This window comes from Sorghum bicolor, chromosome 5, assembly GCF_000003195.3.
Source record: "Sorghum bicolor cultivar BTx623 chromosome 5, Sorghum_bicolor_NCBIv3, whole genome shotgun sequence".
Classification (NCBI taxonomy): domain Eukaryota; kingdom Viridiplantae; phylum Streptophyta; class Magnoliopsida; order Poales; family Poaceae; genus Sorghum; species Sorghum bicolor.
Window position 1 is genome coordinate 14267241 of NC_012874.2, and position 18802 is coordinate 14286042.

An 18802-nucleotide genomic window follows, 5' to 3' on the forward strand; every position below is an offset into this window, starting at 1 on the left:
GCGTGACTAATCTTCCCCTAGGAGTGGCTTCACTAGCCAAGGCGGTGGCAGCTTTGTCTGAACTAGTTCACCGGCCGCTTGCTGGATTTCCATCTCTCCATCTCCATCTCCGGCTTTGTGGGGCTTCGACGGTGGTAGTCTAGCATCTTCCTCATTTAAGCGGTGAGTTGCAACATGGTAGGTACCCTTCTCTTTTTAAGATAAAATCTAATTTCAGCGTTTAGATCCAGGCCTTGTTTAGTTCTAAAAAATTTTACAAAATTTTTCAGATTTTCCGTCACATCGAATCTTTAGACACATGTATGTAGTATTAAATATAGATAAAAATAAAAACTAATTACACAGTTTGGTCGAGACGAATCTTTTGATCCTAGTTAGTCCATAATTGGACAATATTTATCAAATACAAACGAAAATGCTACAGTATCTATTTCCTAAAATTTTTTAGAACTAAACAAGGCCCCAATTTCAGTGTTGAGCAATTATTACATGCTTGCTGCCGCTTGCCAGTTTTGCCTCTAGCTGCTTTTTTTTTTTGCTAGTGATAAGATCCAACCTGTGCTTCATGGTAGTATTTTATAGCATCATTTTTGTTCAACGTATTTTTCTTTGTCAGTTCCAGTTGTATTTTCTTATCGGACTATACAAATTCATTTTATGATTTTTTTTTCCTGCCATATTAGCTTTTGATCCTACGTGGCATTTGCTTATGTGGTAAGGTCTAAAATTTTGTAACAATAAAGCAAAGTCATAAACATATAGGAAAAAGTCTACATAACCCACCGATATATTGAGCATGGTCTACATAACCCTCTGAACTATGAAACTAGATTTTGTATCCCCTAAACTTTCTAAAACTGGTCAAATAATCCCTTGAAGTGGTTTTCGATGATGGTTTTGTCTTTTTTCTTTATTTCGATTGAATCTTTAAAAAATATAGTAAACCAAAAATCATAAAATAGAAAGCCTAATTTTGTTGGACTCCACATGAGTAGATCTACACAGTGAACATATAATATGGGCTACTTTATTACAAAGTTTTTGTTGTAGCATTAGATCTAGGTTTTTCTGTAATTAATTAGAATAATTTATAGTTGCAGCTTCTATGGTCCTATCTTGGTAAAATTTTTATGGTGGGCTAATTATTGTATGCTTGAGCTATAGCAAAAAATTTCATACTCATTGGGTCATGTATAACTTAATTATAGATTAAAAAATGTCTACAGAACCCCATGACGTATTGAGCATAGTCTACATAACCCATGGACTATGAAATTGGATTTTCTACCCCTGAACTTTCTAAAACCAGTCAAATAACCTCCCAAGTGGTTTTGGACGGTGGTTTTGACTTTTTTTCTTTATTTTCCTGAATCTTTGAAAACCATAGTAAATCACAGAAAAATCATAAAATAAAAAAACTTTGCTAGACTCCACATAATTAGATCTACACAGTGAACATATAATATGATATATACTTCAGTGCAAAGCTTTTGTTGTAGCTTTAGATTTATGCTTTTTTATAATTAATTGAAATAATTCAAATCTACAATATTATTCGCTTGTCTGAAAAATTATGGCTAAAAGTACTATTCCTTAATTTATTGTGAGAGAAAAATACTATTGATTCAGCAGATAATTAAGCTCAAGTGAACAGGCTTGTGACAATGAATATACAAACGTCACATGATCACTTTGTGACACAGGTTTTTTTACGTTTGATTTTTTGTCAACCGAAAGTAAATCTTATGTTGTGACAATAATTCTATATATTTTGACATAAATAGAGTGTCAAAAAACTAAACATGTCTTGTAGTGAGGTGCATGGGCTGTAAAGTTGGGTCACTAGTCCTAAATAGCACCTCTCAAGGGACTAGTGGACTAGAGACTATTAGTCCCTATTTTAGTCCCACTGTTTGGCAATTTAGGGACTAAAGGAGACAAACATTAGTCTCAGTCCCATGGAATCAAACAGGACCTAAACTAGCTAGACAAGCTGATGCTGAACCCAAAGAATTGTCTTTGGTGTCAGACAAGGTAAGCTACTAGGATGTCTTATGGTAGGCTACAATTTCGGACTATGAGATAACTTACACATTATCGTATGGGTTATTGTGTTGGCATGCAACTCACCCACATTTTCCACAAACTAAGGACTCTAGAACTACTACAAGACAACTTAAAAGACAATCCATTGTACTTGCTACTTCTTAAGTTATCTCATAATTACGTGGCACTGCATGAGACTACCTTTGAGACAATACCAATGTATCTGTCCTTCCACAAGAAGAATATAAAAGCAAACCCCCGAGAAGATGGATGCAACCTCTCCTAAATAGGAAGATGGCATATTGCATGTCCGACATGTTAGGGAAAAAAACCTATGTAAATTGACATAAAAGAGACAGGTGAGTAACATTATTACTTTGGAAGAACTCATTTTGGTCGCATGGAAAATATAGAAGTATCATAATGCTTGTGTGTTTAAAGGAGCTCCTACAAATGTCCAATTGGTTCTACAAGATGTGGCTAACGAAAGTGCTTTGTGATGCATAGCTGGAGCCTTTTTGCTCTTGATGGGCGTTTCTTTGGCTGATAAGCATACATGACTTGATGTGGTACTGTTTTATTGTGCTTGGGGTGTTTTTTCCTATTAGTTTTTTGGTTTTAAGTGATAGGTGCGGGAGTTATTTTTTTTCTCCCATGTACTTGGAGTAGACTCTTGCCTCTCATATTTCTTTGCTTCTTAATAAAATGACATGCCTCTCTTATGTTGTTTGAGAAAAAAAAGAACTCTAGTAACAATCATCACTTAGTTGGGTTTCATGTGTTGGTTATGTAATTGTAGATTCTTCCAGAACGCAGTGATAGTTATGTTTTGGAGTATCTAAAGAGCCCAAAATGATTTAATTTCAATGGGATAGGACCAGAGCTGCAATCTTGCAAAAAGAGCCTTCAACAAAGAGATGGCCCTAACTTCACTGAGAGTAAAGAAAAGCTGCTGAGTTTTTATTCATGGATCCAAAATTGGTTATAGTACAGAAAAAAGATACCATTTTTTACCTTTCTTTTTTGTCTCTTGAACTTTGTTAAACTCTTCTTGGTTTTTACTTTAATTTAATATATAGCTGTAGGGGATCTCGGCCCCTCTAGATTCATAAAAAAGTTTAGGTTGCACACGGTATAGCACATGTCCACCTCGATTTGGTGTGGATGATTATATTTTTCTAGATTTATTATAAAATTTAATGTGGTTGTTTTTTATGATACATGCCTAGTACTAATAAGAGAGTTCAATAACCCTTAGATGCACTTAGTGAAACACATTGTGTTTCTATTTGGTAAAACAATTGCCGCGATGCCACCGAACATGATTCATCATGCCAAATGTGAAGGAACCGGTGCTTGTATTTGTTCCATACCTTGTTGCTCCTCCACCTCCTCTTCCTTGTTTGCTTCTTTCATTCCAAGCTTTCGCTCTCAATTCTCCTTGCCATTACTCCGTCCATGATTTTATAACTTGTCATAATTTATGACCTTATTTGGATCCTTAGAATTGAATTCATTCTAATAAACTATAATTTAGGCACATATTAATTGAGCTAATATGGTTGTATATTATGAAATATATTTGTGTACTATTGTTAGCCATGCAAGGAAGATGCTTATATGTTGTATTTCTACTATATGGAAGCGAGTTGAAGAGTGTGCTTTAAGTTGTAAAGTAGAAACATAGCATAGTGATCTATCAAATCAATTTATATCTCTCCCTATAAATCTAAGGTAGTCTTATATGTGAACTTTAGAAAGTTATGGAACCTCAAATTCCAAGCTAAAAACATAATTCATTAAGTAGATCTCAATTCCTCCAAAATAAAGGGATCCAAATGGTCCTTAATATCTATTTATGCCAAATCAGGATTGTTATAATTATTCTTACTTTCAGTATTAAATGTTTGCTTTTGTTTAAAAAAATGGATGATTTTTAGTCAAATTTGCTGCCACAAGCCCACAACTGTGCTGAACCCAATGCCTTAGCAGTTGCTCCTTCTTGGGCCGAGAGCAAAGGGAAACACAAGAGGGAAACACTGGGCTGTCGCCTGTCGCCGTGGTGAACTGGGCCTCAAGGGAAGGCCCGTCTCCGTGGAACCTGTTTGCTGCATCCCCTCCTCCCGCTTGGGATGGTTTCCTGCGCATTCGACGCAGCGCCGCCGGCGGCCGTGGCGAGGCCCCTGTCCCCATCTGCCCTTCAGCGGCGCGGCTTACCTTTGGAGACTTGCGCCACTCCGAGAATCAGGTTGGTAACTTCGCCGAGCTTCCAGTGCAGTTCCCATTGTATTTGCCAGTGTGCTGATATCGATTTGTCATAGGGGCTCAGCGCCTACTGTTCCACATGCTGCATCCAATCAGTTTCCCCCTTGTTAGATAACTTTTTAACATTCGATACAGTGGTGTAGGACGCAAGAACCATTTGTATGCTAAGTGCTGGCGCTGTGTGCCTCAATCAGTTAATTACTCGAACCATATGACTAAACCTGATACATTCAATTATCCAAAAAGCAATGTGCATTTCAGCACCTGGCCCTGTCAACCGAGCATTTCTTTTTTTGCTTTTTGTCATTGCATTCATGTGGAGTTGGGCTCAACCGTAAGCTGATTTTATGGCACCCTTCGTGCTGTTTTTCAGAAAACTGTTTGTACAAAGGACTTCTATGGCACAATCTTGCAGTGTTTCTGAATTATTGGATCCGGAAGAGATTGAATCTAGTGACAAGATAAATAATTTATTACATTATGCAATTCAGTACACAAGGTCCAGGTTCTTGCATGGGGATCATACCACAAATCAAAACCACAGTACAACTTGTACAACCTGATGTCAAAACAATTCCAAATTTAAGGGTTTATTGGAGCATTACAAATCTAGTTCATATTATAGATGCTACACAGGTTTACTGACAATGCCAATAACCGATGGCTTATAGAGGACTCAACAATTTGCATAATAGTTACAAGTAGATATGCCACAAACTAATGCCAGCGCATCTGGAACCTAAGTCACACTTCTAGATGAGCAGCTCTGGAACATAATGCATTTTCTGCTGCATTCCGTTCATATGCCACTGAGCTTTGAAGTCCTGGTGCAGATGCAGCAGCCGTAGCTTCTTCAGGGAGCGAAGGGATTCGATGCCTTGGGGAACCTTGTTAAGTTTTTGAAGTGTCACAACATATAAACCTTCAATCTGTGGAAGGGCACGATCACTGATCTTCAGCTCGCAAACATCAGGCATGTGCTTCAAGACAAGCGTTTTTAGCTGTGGGAAGCACCCCTCATAAAGAACTAGGGTGTTTGCACTACACACCCTGTTAAGGCTAAGATAGGTTAGGTTCGGCACATATGGAGCAAGCAACTTGAATGGATCATCCTTAAGTCCACACCAGCTTATAGCTAGATACTTCAGATTTCTGCCATGGTCAAGAAATATGGGGCACTCTAATGTCTTGTCTGCCCAACATCCTCTGATTATCAACCTGTGGAGTTTTTCAGATTCTGGCTTGAGAGCTTGCAGGCAAAGTTCCTCATTCTCATCACTTGCAGAGAGTAGCAAGCTAGAAAGAAGTGGCATCATGGAAAGTGTAGCAAAAAGATTTGCACAGTCAACAGCACGTATTTTGTCAATCCACACACTCTGTAGTTTTGTAAGTTTCACCAGCTGCTCAGCCAAGTCCTCGCTGGCTTCCACGGTCTCAAGAGTCTGCAGATCCTCCAAATTGGATAGCTGTTTTGGTGCTTGCATTCCGATGAAATACCGGAACTTTGACTGCTCCTCATCATCATATCTATCAGCTAGAAGGTGCCGCAGCTTCTTGACCCTAACAATCCCTCGTGGCAGCTTCTCTATTTTTGTTTGCTTGATGTCCAGGGTGAGGAGGTTTGAGAGCTTCCCAATAGACTCCGGGAGTGACTTGACCCTTGTGCGGCGCAGACCAATGTAGCGCAGATTAAACAAATTTCCTATGGACGCTGGCACTACGGTTATTTCAGAATCTTGCAGCTCAAGGACAGTAAGATAGTGGGATTCAGATAAAATTGGTGATAACAACTGAGAAGGCGATGAAATTATTCCAAGTGCCACTAGGGTTCGAAGACGTGGGAAATTTGCTTTTACTGCAATTTTGTCTTTCCATCCACATGACGACAGACGACGAACATCCTTGTCCATTTGAGACATGCTTGAAAAATCATATGCACAACCATACTTTTCCTCTTTGGAAATAGAAAGCACCAGCTCACGCACAAGGTCATGCATCTTGCAGGTACTAACCCTGCCTAGCTCATCATTGTCGACAACTTCCAGCATGTTTCTTTGAATCAGTTCTCGGAGATATCTGTCAGCCACCTCCTCTGCTGTGCTTTGTTCTTTTGGCACGGCAAAACTTTCTGCAACCCACAGCCTCACAAGGCTTTCCCGTGAGAATTTATGATCCTCTGGGAACAGACCACAATACAAGAAGCAATTCCTCAGTTCTCCAGGTGTGTCATGGTAGCTCAGATTTAGAATTGCACGAAGATGATCATTATTTGCTAGCTCACCCCGAAGTTGGTTGTACGTCTCATTCCAAACGTATTCTGTTGCTGGCAGTGAAGACAACATACCACCTATGGATACAATTGCAAGTGGCAGGCCTTGGCATCTATCCACTAAAGCATTAGCCAGCTTCTCAAGGTTCTGAGGGCACTTGCATTCCATGCGGTTATAGAAAGCCTTTCTGCAGAAAAGGTTAAATGCATCATTGTGTTCCAATGGTTTGAGTTTGAGTTGATGTCTTGGTTGAGCAAGTGCAGCCACATGTTCCTGTCTTGTTGTGATTATAACTCTACATGCTTGGAGGTTCTGGAATACATCCATTATCTGAGTGTATGCTTCTCGATTCCAAACATCATCTAATACAAACAAACAGTTTCCACCTGATAGCCTTTCTTTTATTTTTACTTCCAAGTCATGGGTATCCAAATCCATTAGCTGTGAATGTGAATGTTCTTGGTCCCCAATCTTCCTAAGCATTTTTCTCAGCAAATCAACCAAACCATAGGTCTGAGACACAACAATCCAAGCATGAGTGGTAAAGTTGATCTTCTCCTGCTCATACACATTTGCGACCAGGATGGTTTTTCCTAGTCCACCCATTCCAGATACTGTAATCACTATGCTATCTTGTTTGTCAGAGTACAGCCATTCAGTCACCTGTCTTCTGTTGTGTTCAATCCCCACAATATCAGCTTGTACAACTTCACGGAAACTGATCCGTGGTGTGTTTCTTTCAATATCAGCAAGTGGATTAGGAATAAGCTGTGTCAGCTGCAGCCACCGATCTCGCCGCTTGACAACATTTTCAATTTTCTTCTCTATCTGGATAATCTCATCAGCAATCTCACTGAAAACTTTGACATAATAAGCTTTGGAGAAGAACTTCTTCATGGTATTTTCTTCCTCCAATTTAAGAGCATGATATGAATATTTATCCATTACATCCTCAACACGGTGGGCCATATCCCGCACCTCTCCAATCCAGTCTTTAACAAGCTCATCGCTATGACCTGGTGTACTAAATTGCTTTACAACAATACTCATCGCCTTAAATTCTTTCCCTATTTCCTCAACTTTCTCTGGCAATTCCTTAAGGTTCTTAACTTTGTCTGATAGCTTGGCTATCACAGCCTTTGTGGTTTCCTCCGTTAATGTGGCACCAATCTTTGAAACAACATGGAGTAAGGCCTCCGCCATTTCTGCTGAGCAGCATAAACGTAGATCATGTTACATAATGCAATAAGAATTGAAAGCAATTGGCAAAAACTAAGCATAGTTGCATGATCAATTTATGCCATGTAATTATCAGTAAGACTAAAGCAAAATGGAAGGACACGAAAAATATGCTGAGGAGTACATTTATATTCAGTTTGATTCAAGTTTGTTTCCTGGCTTCTGATTTGGAATTCAATATTGATAATTAGGTGTAGAAATCTGGCCCATTAGCGCATACAGAATTATGATGCAGTTAATTAAAACATTTTGGTAAGTTTATGTATGGAACAAAGTGTTAAATAAACCTCACAGTATTAATAAACAATTATCCTTTTGTAAAATACCTTCTGCTCTCATTAATTGAATCATCAGTGTATTATGCCTCTGAATGTCATTGAAGATAAGCAATTTTGATGAGCCAAATAGTTCAAACTTTGTCTGCTTCATTGCTTTGATAGTGTGTCATATGGGGCACAGTGGCACACTGGCATATCATCTTGGTAGCCATGGATGCTAGCAAAGTGCAGCGGTGGTGAACTGATTGATACCACGTTTAGTGTGAGCTCTATGTGGCTTTCTTGGTCTCTCATGAAACATGGTGTCTATCCAAAGAGACACCCCTTGGTAATCTTGCTTAACATGTAGTCATTAGACAGTTGATTGTATATTACTGATTGGGTTAGGATCTTCTTTGCTAATGTTTGGATCCACAAGATTGAGAGTTCATTTAGTTCATGTTCAGTGGGGAGTCATATAGGTTGACCCTGCAGGAGATTGCCATTGCTCTGGGGGTTCCTCTAGTGACGGACTCATTGTTACTCTAGTTCCTATGCACCTCGTCGTGCATTGGGAGAGACTATTTCTATGTTGTTCAAGTAGTCGTTTAATGCTAATTCTTTGAGGACTCCAACAGAGTTGACACTAGTAGAAGCTGCCCTCTTGTGTTCAAGAAACCTTTGCTTCCTAGAGCAGGCTATGATGCTATGGTGAGGTTGTTACAGTTATTCAGCAGTGGTTACTATCTTTGGTAATGGGGCATATTCAATTTGACATTGTGGACATGCTTCATTGTGAGTGGGAGGAGGGGATGGCTGATGGGTTGGATCATCACAGAATGCCATATGCTCACCTTATTTGTTTTATTTTGGCTCAATGCATTGGCTTCCCACAACACATGGAGACCTTACAGACCAAGCCCCTGAGGGTTCTGCAGATACAGCTGGCAGAGGAGTTAGCTTAGGTTGAGGTGGATGATCTTGCTTTGAGAGAGGCTGAGGCTAGTGCTAGTCTTGCTGGGCTATATGGATCACTTGACAGTGATGACAGTGATGAGGATGATGAGGACTATGTTAGGTGTTACCTTCGTCACCACCTCTGTATCCGAGACCAGCCAATGATGATGAGGCCAGCTATGGGATCTGGTGTTGCTAGAGAGGATACTTTGTTGCCAATCACCACCAACCAGTCGACTGCTACTCCAGCTGTTCCAGATTCTTTTGTTGAGATACGATGACATATGCTTGAGATGCAGGCCTAGCTTATAGCTTATACAGATGCACCAAGAGCAGGCTGCAGGCTGACAGGTTTGAGGCTCAGCAGCTATGAGCTGACAGACATAAGGAGGCTCTGGCATCATTGATTCAAGGACAAAATCCCTTCTTGAGCAATCAAATGAGGGAGGAGCAGACAGGACTTGCCCCTCCCCAGCTAAGGTGGAGTTTCATATCCACTAGTTCAGCCATGACTGATGATTTGAACCTAGTCAGAGAGCTTTCTTTCAGCAGCAGAGGTTTTAGCAGGTGCTACCAGTGTCATTGTTTCTTTAGGGGTTGCTAGTTTCTTCAGATTGCAGACTCCTCAGCCTCCCTCCCGTTTGGTGCACTCCCTTTCTATCGGGTAGTCTACAATTTAAGTCAATTGGTCATCAATTTGCTACCTCGGCATCTTCATCGACTAAGAGGATTATTGGTTCTGTTCCTATGAACGAGTTGTTGGAGACTCCTCCGTATCATGGTACTACAGCTGTTACCTCTTTAGAGACCATGAGTCATGCTATGGATACATGCTGGTACCTCTACTGCACCAGGCATGTTACTATCTCTACAAAGGCTACAATTGTCGCCACAGAGGCAGACACCGCAGAATGCATTCAGAGTCAGAGTACATCTGTTGGCTGTGGCACTCCTATCAACAAGGCTCTTGATCAGCTACACAAGGATGACGAGACCAATGCCTCGCTGTTCATCATGACCCTCAGTGTAGGCTCTACAATTGCACCTCCTCAGTCAACCCTTCGATGCAGGGGCGAAGCTAGCTACAAGCTAGTGGGTGCAAATGCACCACCCAAAATTCGAAAAACAGTGGTTTTATCTAAAATTTTACCATATATGCACCATGTATACCACAAGTCTATGCACCCAAAAGGCAAGTGCACCACCTCTAATTTGCTCTAGCTTCGCCACTGCTTCGATGCTAGTGTCTCTTTTTGGGTACTTAAATATCAAAAAGGGGAGAGTGTGTGACTTAGTGGGAGAGAATGGGTAACTAGGGTTTTAGTTCTTGCTTGCATGCTTCCATCCTGCTTGTGTAATGTACTCTTTGTCCATTTTGTGAAGAACCAAACTTTAGTTTAGGGGTTGTCTGGACATAGGCAAAACTTGGAGGGAGTAACTTGAACTTTTTCCTTTTTATACTTTATAGTTTTTTTTTCATAAGTCACTTAGGTGTTTGATTTGAGAAACCACTGCATAGATAATGTGGTATATTTTGTGTTCATCAAATGAATTTTGGTTAAATTACTCTGTCTCTCATTCTTTTACTAATATTATAATATTGTAAGGGGATAAGGTAAGCATGGATCCACTGATTTTATTTCATGAATCAAACAAAAGGTAAAGAGTAACCAGTGCGAAAATGATGGACTATCACATTTCTGAAACCAAATACCAACTTCGGGCTGTTTGTTAGGTTGGAGTCCCTTGGTTTTTAAAAACATAGTATTCCCAAGGGCTGTAAAAGGATTAGTATGTTTTTGTGATATACTTACATTTGGGTCATGTTCATGCAGTCTGGTCCTTGGGGCTGTTCCTTAGGTCGGAGCCCCTTTGTAATAAGAGGTCAGTATTCCTAATGGTTCTACTGGCAGCGAGAGCTAGACTTGTAATAATGGTGGAGGTGGGCCGATTGTTCTTGAAGAGGATAAAGTTAAAACTTTCTTCCATTGTCTAAAAAGGATTGGCGTGCTTTTGTGATATACTTGCATTATATTCGTGGTAGATTTGTTTAATAACATGACCAACTGGAAATACATTCGAGTCCGGAAGTTCTGACATACTGTTTGTTACCAAAGATGCAATCTGATGCCTTAAACGGAATAGATTTTGATAGATCTTTTTTAGGCACTAAGTTTAGAGAAATTAAGAGAAAAAATGATGTATGATTTTGGTCAGAGCTCTGTTTCTCATTGCCCTAGGGCTTGTAATTCAGTAGCTCAAGATACATTAGCAGCAATTGGTTTAAATTGTAATAATGGACCTGTCCTCTTGCAGGACCATTTACCTGAGTATGTTTCTGTTCTAGTGTCCAGTGAGTTGGCTGGACAAAGTGATTAATGGATATTTGACTTCAAAAAAAAAAGATGCAGTCTGATTCTTTGGTGAGCTATAGTTGTAATCTATTGAGCTATCGGTTGGGTTTTTTTTTTTTTTTGCAAAATCTGGGACTGTTGGCTCATGCCTTTTTGCAGATTTGCTTTGTCTGCCTACAAGCAAGGGGGTTATAATATAGTAGCATTGCAAAGGGGTAAAAAAAAAAGATCCACAAAATCTGGAATTCTGATATGTGAAAAGAAAATTTGCTTGACTAAATTTGATGAACATGGCAATTCATTATATCTCCTAGCAAAGAGAAGACGGAAGCATTTAGGTCTGATGATACCTGCTGGCCGCTGGGGGTTGGAGCTTGAGAGGTACTCAACAACAAGAAGCCTTGACACTGGAAGTCCAACAGTCTGATCTAAACCCTGCAGAAAAAAGTGGATGTGAATGGTGTTAAGATGCAGAAGCAAATTCATGCTACGACTGTATAATGGTCAGTGGTAATCCTAATGCAGCTGAACCGAAAACTGCACAGCGATTTAATAGGAAGGAGAATTTATGGCTGTCGATGTTCAAATTTGAGACAAATCACAGAAGGAAAAAACTCGGAGAAGAAGCTAACCACTTGAAGATGATGCTTGAAAACTTGGAGATGCTGTCGACGGCACTTTGGGTTGGGGAGCCGGTTGCCTCTGGTGACTGGTGAGCTAGTTCATTGCAAAGTAGCAGCAAGCCTTCTTGTGGTGTTTGATGAGCTGCGCTTATAGCTGAGGCTGCCGCGTTTACGGTGGAGGTCGGCAGCTCGCTGGGGAGATCAAGGCGACCTGGTGCAGTGATGCAAGCAAGGACAAGGAGGCTGGAGGCAAAAAAAGCTATCGAAGACTTGAAGTCTTCTTGTTTTCTTGCACGAGGACGACGACTTTGGCCAGGTCCAGGTCAAGGTTGCGCAATTACCGAGTACTCACAGAACGCCCCACTTGTGGGAAATGAATCAACGCAGAAACTACCCTTTGTAGATTATTTTTTTGTTTTTTCGGTTTTTTTTAGATTAACAGGATTACATGCTGTTTCTTGGACAGTGCATGCCAAACGTGAGCCTTTTGAGGCCGCTAGCCTTTCTTTCCCATCAAGCGACCCTTTTAGCTTAGCTTTGCCTTGTTGTCTGTACTCGCAACCAACCATTGCCGCGTAACAATAGTTTACCTTTGCATCATTTTGTCATCTCCTCACGGTCATTTACATAGTACAATCATACATCTGCGTCTGTTCTAACTAGGCTAATTTGTAGTTGTTTGGTTGTGTTTATTGTACTAGCCTGGCTAGCATTTTGGCGTGTTTGGTTGTCTACCTTGTTTTGCATAGAATTACTCCTTTTTCTGTTCTGGTATGGTATACCAGCTCTCACACATTTCATCGAACACCACCACGGCTGGTCACCACCGATGAGGCCACCCATTTGCACCTCCTCAGTACCGTCACCGGCGCCAAGTCCTTAGAACGAGAGTGAAGACCAAGAGGTGACGGGAATGAATCACGGAGCCGGCCGAAAAGAACTATTTGCGCCTGGCCCTAGCTATATGGCAGGCCAGATAGAGCTGGCTCCAAGGACTGGCCAAACAACCAAACACCCCAAACCTGGCTCATTCAAGCAAAAAGCCAGGTTTGAAGTCCAACCAAACACACTCTATACCAGCTGACCGAGAAAAAAATGTTTTCCTAAAAAAAGAAGATATTGTTAGGTGTAATAATAGCTCATATGCACTGCAAAGTCCACAATACGATTAATGATGATATAGTGCGAACATTAGGGTAAGAATGACAAATACAAGCATTCGCGACTCAGAGAAATACAGAGGCAGAGGCCATGAACTATACAGAGTGGAGTTGGCCAGTGATCGAACTTGCAAGGTATGCTCTCTAGTTCAAATCCGAACTGACTATATCTGAACTAGGCCAAGGATCCCCGTCGTGCGAGGGATTCGCAGTGGTATTTATGTTATTAAGAACCTGATTTGGATGTAGCAGCAACCAGTTGCAATGGACAGATCAAATGCAGGATAGCCATGAGGCAACAAACAGTTAGCCGAGCTCACTCATCCGGTCATCCCCTGTCGCCAAATCAAGATCAGATAAACATGATTCTTGCTCCCTATCATCTTAGATCCGGTCTATATTACAGTTTCGAGCTATGTCCAGTTTCCATGCTAACTAGCTTGTGAGGAAACTTCTGATCGTTGGTCGCCATCTGCCGCTGTCTGGACCTGGGCAGAATATTGCAGGTTCCAGAGAACTTCTTCGATGGAAGGTCGGACCGAGCATTCAACAGACAGGCATTTTATCATAATTGAAACCACAATGGATAACGAATCCTGTGAAGAAGTGCCAATAACGACAGGATCCACAACTTGATCGCGCTCTTCCAAAGTTGACATTGACGCAACCTGCGGATACAGGCAAAAGATAGTTAGAATTGTTTCGATACTCTTTGTTTTTCTCTCCCACGGGCGGTAAATGTATCTGTAAGTATGGTCAGAACAATGATCATATCAGACTTCACAACGGATGAAGGTCAGGCTTAGATCACAGATAACTATTCCAGGTAATTAAGTAAGATGCGTGGCCACTTCGTTAAAAAAAAGGTAAGATTCATGGCCCTTTTTGGAAAATGGTGAAACCAAACACGAGATGGTTTACAGGTATTTTGCATATGTGCTGCATCAAATCACAAACACTGGGGAAAGTATGATGAAGAATGGAGTAAAATCCCAACCAAGACAGAAGGTATTTAAGTGTTTTAAACAGCCTAAAATCCTCGTGAGGTTCACTAAGCTACTCAGCATCAAACAATCTCTATCCAGCATCTATAAAATTTGTAGTATAAATATGTAGTGCAACATACCAGATCTTTCAAAATGAAAGGGTCACCTTTCTCATGTAATTTTGGGCCCATAAGTACTTCCAGTAGAATAAAACCGAAAGAGCATACATCATCCTCCAAATTTTCCCTATAAATAACACATATGTTATATGGTCATAACTAATTATGACACTTGAATTTAAGAACAAGATTTCCTTTTTTTTCCTATTTCAATGCACTTGGTGTGCTGAACTCCTCTAAAACTCGACCAACCTGGGCCGAGCCTTAGACCTGTGCTTTGGCATGACACAAACGAGGAGCCTGAGTGCTACTAGAACCACCTGACCAACTCAGCTAGAGGCTCATTCACATGCATGTGAAATCAAACTGCCCTTGGACTATGCATCTCAAATTAAACAAAGATACAATTTGTTTAGCAGGTACTTACATTTCTGTAGGATCATTTTGGAAGTATTTTTTCTTTTGTCCTATTACCTGAACACAGTAAGTAATTTGTGTTAAAATAAAGCAGTGTTGTCTGAACTCTAAGCTGCTTAGGGATAATTCTTTCAGAATGACACGCCCACCTCATGTTTGTATATCTCCTCTGTGATTATGGATAGTCCATAGTCGCTCAACTTTGCCATATGGTGTTCGTCAACCAAAATACTGGAAGATTTTAGCCGATTGGATAAAGAACCAGGAATTATTCCTGTATGTAGGAAATGAACAGCCTTAGCAATGGCAATCAGCACCTGCAGCCTGTCACACCATTTCAGAGTCTTCTCTGGACTAGAGGCTGCCAAAAAGAAAGTGTAAACGTAAATAATAAATTGGATCAAAAAATTTATGCTTTTCATTTAATTTGACTTCATAGTCAAATTCAGATCATTACCAGAAAGATAAGAAGAAAGAGTTCCACCAGGCACATATTCATATACAAGGAAAACCCTCTTCACAGTTGATTCATCAACCGCGCTGTCTATGCAGTGCCCCAATAGGCAAACCAGATTTGGATGGCGAAGCTTTGCAAGGAGATCTAGACGAAGCTTTAGATTCCTAATCGAATACCTCTGGTGCAATGCCAAACATCTTATGGCAATCAGGGTGCCATTCTCTAGTTTTCCCTTGTATAGCTGAAAATATGAAAAGTTGTGATCAATCGAATTAGGCTAGAAGAACTGTTATTGGTACAAGTGTAACCTAGAGCAATTGAAATATTCTAGTTTGATTCATTTGCTAATCGTGTCATGTTTTGGGTAAAGCAAAATGTAAATAATACCAAAACATTGACAAACCTTTCCAATTGCTCCCTCGCCTAAAAATGCTGACCGTTCAAAGCTCTTTGTTGCTTCCTTGAGTTCTTCTAAAGAAAATATGCGATGTGATGGCTGCACTTGTGTTCCTAACTTGACAGCTTGAGATATGCACCCTGCAATTAAGGGGGAAATTATTTGAATTGACAAGAAAAACAGGTGTAAAGAATCTGATACAAATATAATTAAGACATGTTAGGATTCATGCATAAGTAAACAGGTCCCTCGTGGTCACAGGAGCCTTATTAGCACCTCAAGCCCGGGGTTTGACTTCCCATGGGAGCGAATTACACATCATTACAGAGCATTTCTATGGTATGGCAAGACTGAGGATGCACTGTAACAATGTGGACCACCAAAGCTAGGGTGCATTTGCTGATTCAGACATAAGTTAACTTGGGAGAGATGGATTATCTAATTCCACATCTTTTTTAAAAACAGATACATGTTTGCTGTCACAAAATTTAATTACTCATGAAAGGAGGATCCAAAGAAGTTAAAGAAGCTGCCACACATATTTAATACAATAAATGATTGAGAACTCTTACTTGCATTCACCAGCAGTTCAGAGGACATTCCTGAAATCGAATTATCTTGTGTATGCTTTTGCTGGAACTGTTTTTCTGCCAGAACTTTCTGACAGCTTCTTTTGTTGGAAGCCATTAACAACAGACTAAGCACAAGCATAACAAACAATATGCCAACAACAGTGACTACAAGCCCAACATCCTTGTTTGATCCTTTCCCCTTATGAGATTGCTGGCAATATTTAGCTTCATGCTGGTGGGCAGGGTCAACACTAAAGCAATTCCCATCAAACTTAACAACCTTGTTATTCAAATTACCATTCAGACAGCTGGGCAGATCACCTGTGAGTCGGTTAGTGGACAAATCCACAAAGCCCAGGGTGCTGCTGCATGTTAAACTACTTAAGAGTGAACCACTAAGCATATTTGCCGCCAAATTCAGATAACTGATATTAGGAAGAGCAAACAGCTCTGCAGGAGGACTCCCCACAAGGAAATTGAATGAGACATCAAGGTGCTGAAGCCGGTTCAACTGACCAAACTGCTCGGGAATTTCACCCTTCAGTGAATTTTTGCTAAGTAAGATTGTTACCACTGATGTAGGCATCTCAGGAAGCTCTCCATCCAGCTCGTTGTCCCTTAAATCCAGCATCTCAAGCTTATTTAGGCTGCCTAAATTTGGAATATCCCCTGAGATGCTATTGCCAGCAAGAGCGAGTTCTGTAAGCATGGCAGCTTTGCCAACTGATGCCGGTATGGACCCCTTCAGCTGGTTACTCTGCAACCGAAGAACCGTGAGGTTCGAGAATGAGTCAAGCCAGTCCGGCACACTTCCATTGAAGTAGTTACCATCCAGTGTCACAGTATGGAGCTTCGACATGACTGACAGCTTGGGAGGGATCGATCCATAGAGAAAATTGGAGCTCAAATCAAGCACCTCAAGTGAAGCTAAACGGTGAATCTTATCTGGGATGGGACCCCATAGACCCAAAGACACCAAGATGACAACTCTTAGGGTAGTTAGCCTTGTCAGCGTAGTAACAAACGAATCAAGAACAAAGGCTTCTGAGAGGGTGACATTAGGAACAGAAAAGCCACTGAACTTTGGTGCCTTGGTGATCCTGTCACCGATGATCTTAAGCTCTCTGATGGCATTTCCCTCGCAGGTGACCGCAAGCACTGCAGTGGGTTTAGTGGAGCAGGGATCGCTGCTTGGGCTGCCCCAAGCATCCAGCTGCCTGGGGTACTCCAGCTGCTTCCTGAGCTGCTGCAGCAGCTCGGTCTGTGAAGATTGCTCGCTTATTGAGAATAAACTCAAACAAGTAGTGACCATGACAAGGATACTAAGGTGCCAAGCCATTGGAGCTCAGATAGCACTATCGTTTCTCAATTGGCTTAGTATCTTGCCAAACTTTATCACTTCCAAGCCACTAAAATGGGCAGAATTTGAACGAGGACTCGCACAACAAATAAATCAGGAAGGCCGAAGTGGAGCACTATAGGTACAAGGCAAACATGTCAGTAAACTCGGAGAGAAACCTTGCCTTGCTTGCCCCCAAAATATCAGTTTCCTGCTGAAGATTACAATTTTCAGCCCAATTTGGATGTAGCAAAACGTATAATAACAATAGAAGTACAAGGCAAACATGTCAGTAAACTGACTCATATCCTTGTCATATCACTAGAAAAAACCACATTGGATGCTGGACGGTAGAAGCAGTGCGTCAGATCGAACGTAGGATAAGACAAAGCAACAGTATTTGGTTTCTTTTGTTTAAATATAAATCATTTTGGGACCCGACAAAGAAAATGACAGACTGGTGTGGTTGGGCAGATTGTACTACGGATATGAATTCGGAATTCCCATTCCTTAAGACCTTGGTGGCACAAATACAAATTTCAATTTCGAAACCTGTGGTTTGCAAGAACCCATAAGAGGGACTTGGTAAAAGAAAAAACAACAAATAAGAAACGAATCTGAGCTTGTAAGCAAGGATTGCAGTGAAATGAAACCTACCATGAAACGCTGCAAGCTTCAAAACGAATCCCGCTAAGGTGAAAGAAGAAATGCAGCTGAAGGGGAAAATGAGAGTTCAGCAACTTAGGAGTGCCCGAACCGGAAGCAACTCAGATTTGCAGCGAGGAAACAACTCAGACCCTCAGAGCATTGTACGAACTTAAAAAGAAGGCGAAAAAAAGAGGGGAAATTACGGAATTAAAAAAAAAGAGTAGTGTCTGCAAACAGAATCGTACCGTAGTACAGAGCAGAGAAGGCACGCAGTCAGAGGAGAAACGACATTCATAATTGGAAATGCAGCAAGAAATTGTGGGCTTCTGACCTGAAATGCAGGGAACGCAGGAGCAAGAACAGCTGCAGAGCTCAGTTAAAGCGCAAGAAGCTGCTCAGGTCAGTTCATAGCCTGAACCCCCAACGTTCTGTCCGCCATTCTTCCTCGACACCTAGCAGGCTAGCAAGCAGCCGGGGCAGGCAAGAATGGAATGGACACAGCAGCGGGAGGAAGGGGAGGAGCGAGAGCGCCCCAGCCCCAGTGCACACGGGATTGAACTCTCACTCACCTACGCAGCCACACTCCCTCCGCCCCCAACGACAGGCAAAGGCAACAAGCAGCAGCGGTCCAGCTCCTGCTGTCCTGCAGGAGGACATTAATGGGCCCTGGACAGTGAGCGGTGGGCGACACCAGCG

At 41.2% G+C, this 18802-nt stretch overlaps 2 protein-coding genes and 1 long non-coding RNA gene across 5 annotated transcripts; 1 reads left to right on the forward strand and 2 right to left on the reverse strand.

Moving 5' to 3' along the window:
- LOC110435471 lies at positions 4179 to 11438 on the forward strand. Its single transcript, XR_002453170.1, has 2 exons — positions 4179 to 4294; positions 10870 to 11438. It is a non-coding gene; the product is annotated as an uncharacterized LOC110435471 (long non-coding RNA).
- On the reverse strand, positions 4763 to 12272 carry LOC8060015 (disease resistance protein RPM1). Of its 2 annotated transcripts, none has more exons than XM_021461029.1 (3): positions 12021 to 12272; positions 11739 to 11823; positions 4763 to 7786 (listed from the first exon to the last, which is right to left on the reverse strand). In XM_021461029.1, the coding sequence occupies exon 3, from the start codon at positions 7782 to 7784 to the stop codon at positions 5064 to 5066; it is 2721 nt and encodes a 906-aa protein (XP_021316704.1). In that variant the 5' UTR covers positions 7785 to 7786; positions 11739 to 11823; positions 12021 to 12272; the 3' UTR covers positions 4763 to 5063. The 2 variants fall into 2 exon arrangements, with proteins under 2 accessions (XP_021316704.1, XP_002450600.1); XM_002450555.2 differs by having other exon boundaries at positions 4763 to 7789.
- Positions 13156 to 18776, reverse strand: LOC8060016 (probable inactive leucine-rich repeat receptor-like protein kinase At3g03770). 2 transcript variants are annotated; one of them, XM_021461030.1, is made up of 8 exons: positions 18438 to 18776; positions 16120 to 17669; positions 15554 to 15687; positions 15151 to 15391; positions 14843 to 15054; positions 14704 to 14750; positions 14298 to 14403; positions 13156 to 13839 (listed from the first exon to the last, which is right to left on the reverse strand). In XM_021461030.1, the coding sequence occupies exons 2-8, from the start codon at positions 17456 to 17458 to the stop codon at positions 13603 to 13605; spliced, it is 2316 nt and encodes a 771-aa protein (XP_021316705.1). In that variant the 5' UTR covers positions 17459 to 17669; positions 18438 to 18776; the 3' UTR covers positions 13156 to 13602. The 2 variants fall into 2 exon arrangements, with proteins under 2 accessions (XP_021316705.1, XP_021316706.1); XM_021461031.1 differs by having other exon boundaries at positions 16120 to 17672.

Bases quoted from the DNA above. Each gene is read 5' to 3' on its own strand.
- LOC8060015 (XM_021461029.1), bottom strand. From the start codon at position 7,784: ATGGCGGAGGCCTTACTCCATGTTGTTTCAAAGATTGGTGCCACATTA.
- LOC8060016 (XM_021461030.1), bottom strand. From the start codon at position 17,458: ATGGCTTGGCACCTTAGTATCCTTGTCATGGTCACTACTTGTTTGAGT. The intron at 15,055-15,150 runs GTAATGATCTGA...TCTTTTTGGCAG, and splicing joins TCTTTCTTCTTATCTTTCTG to CCTCTAGTCCAGAGAAGACT. The intron at 14,751-14,842 runs GTGGGCGTGTCA...TACTGTGTTCAG, and splicing joins AGGAGATATACAAACATGAG to GTAATAGGACAAAAGAAAAA.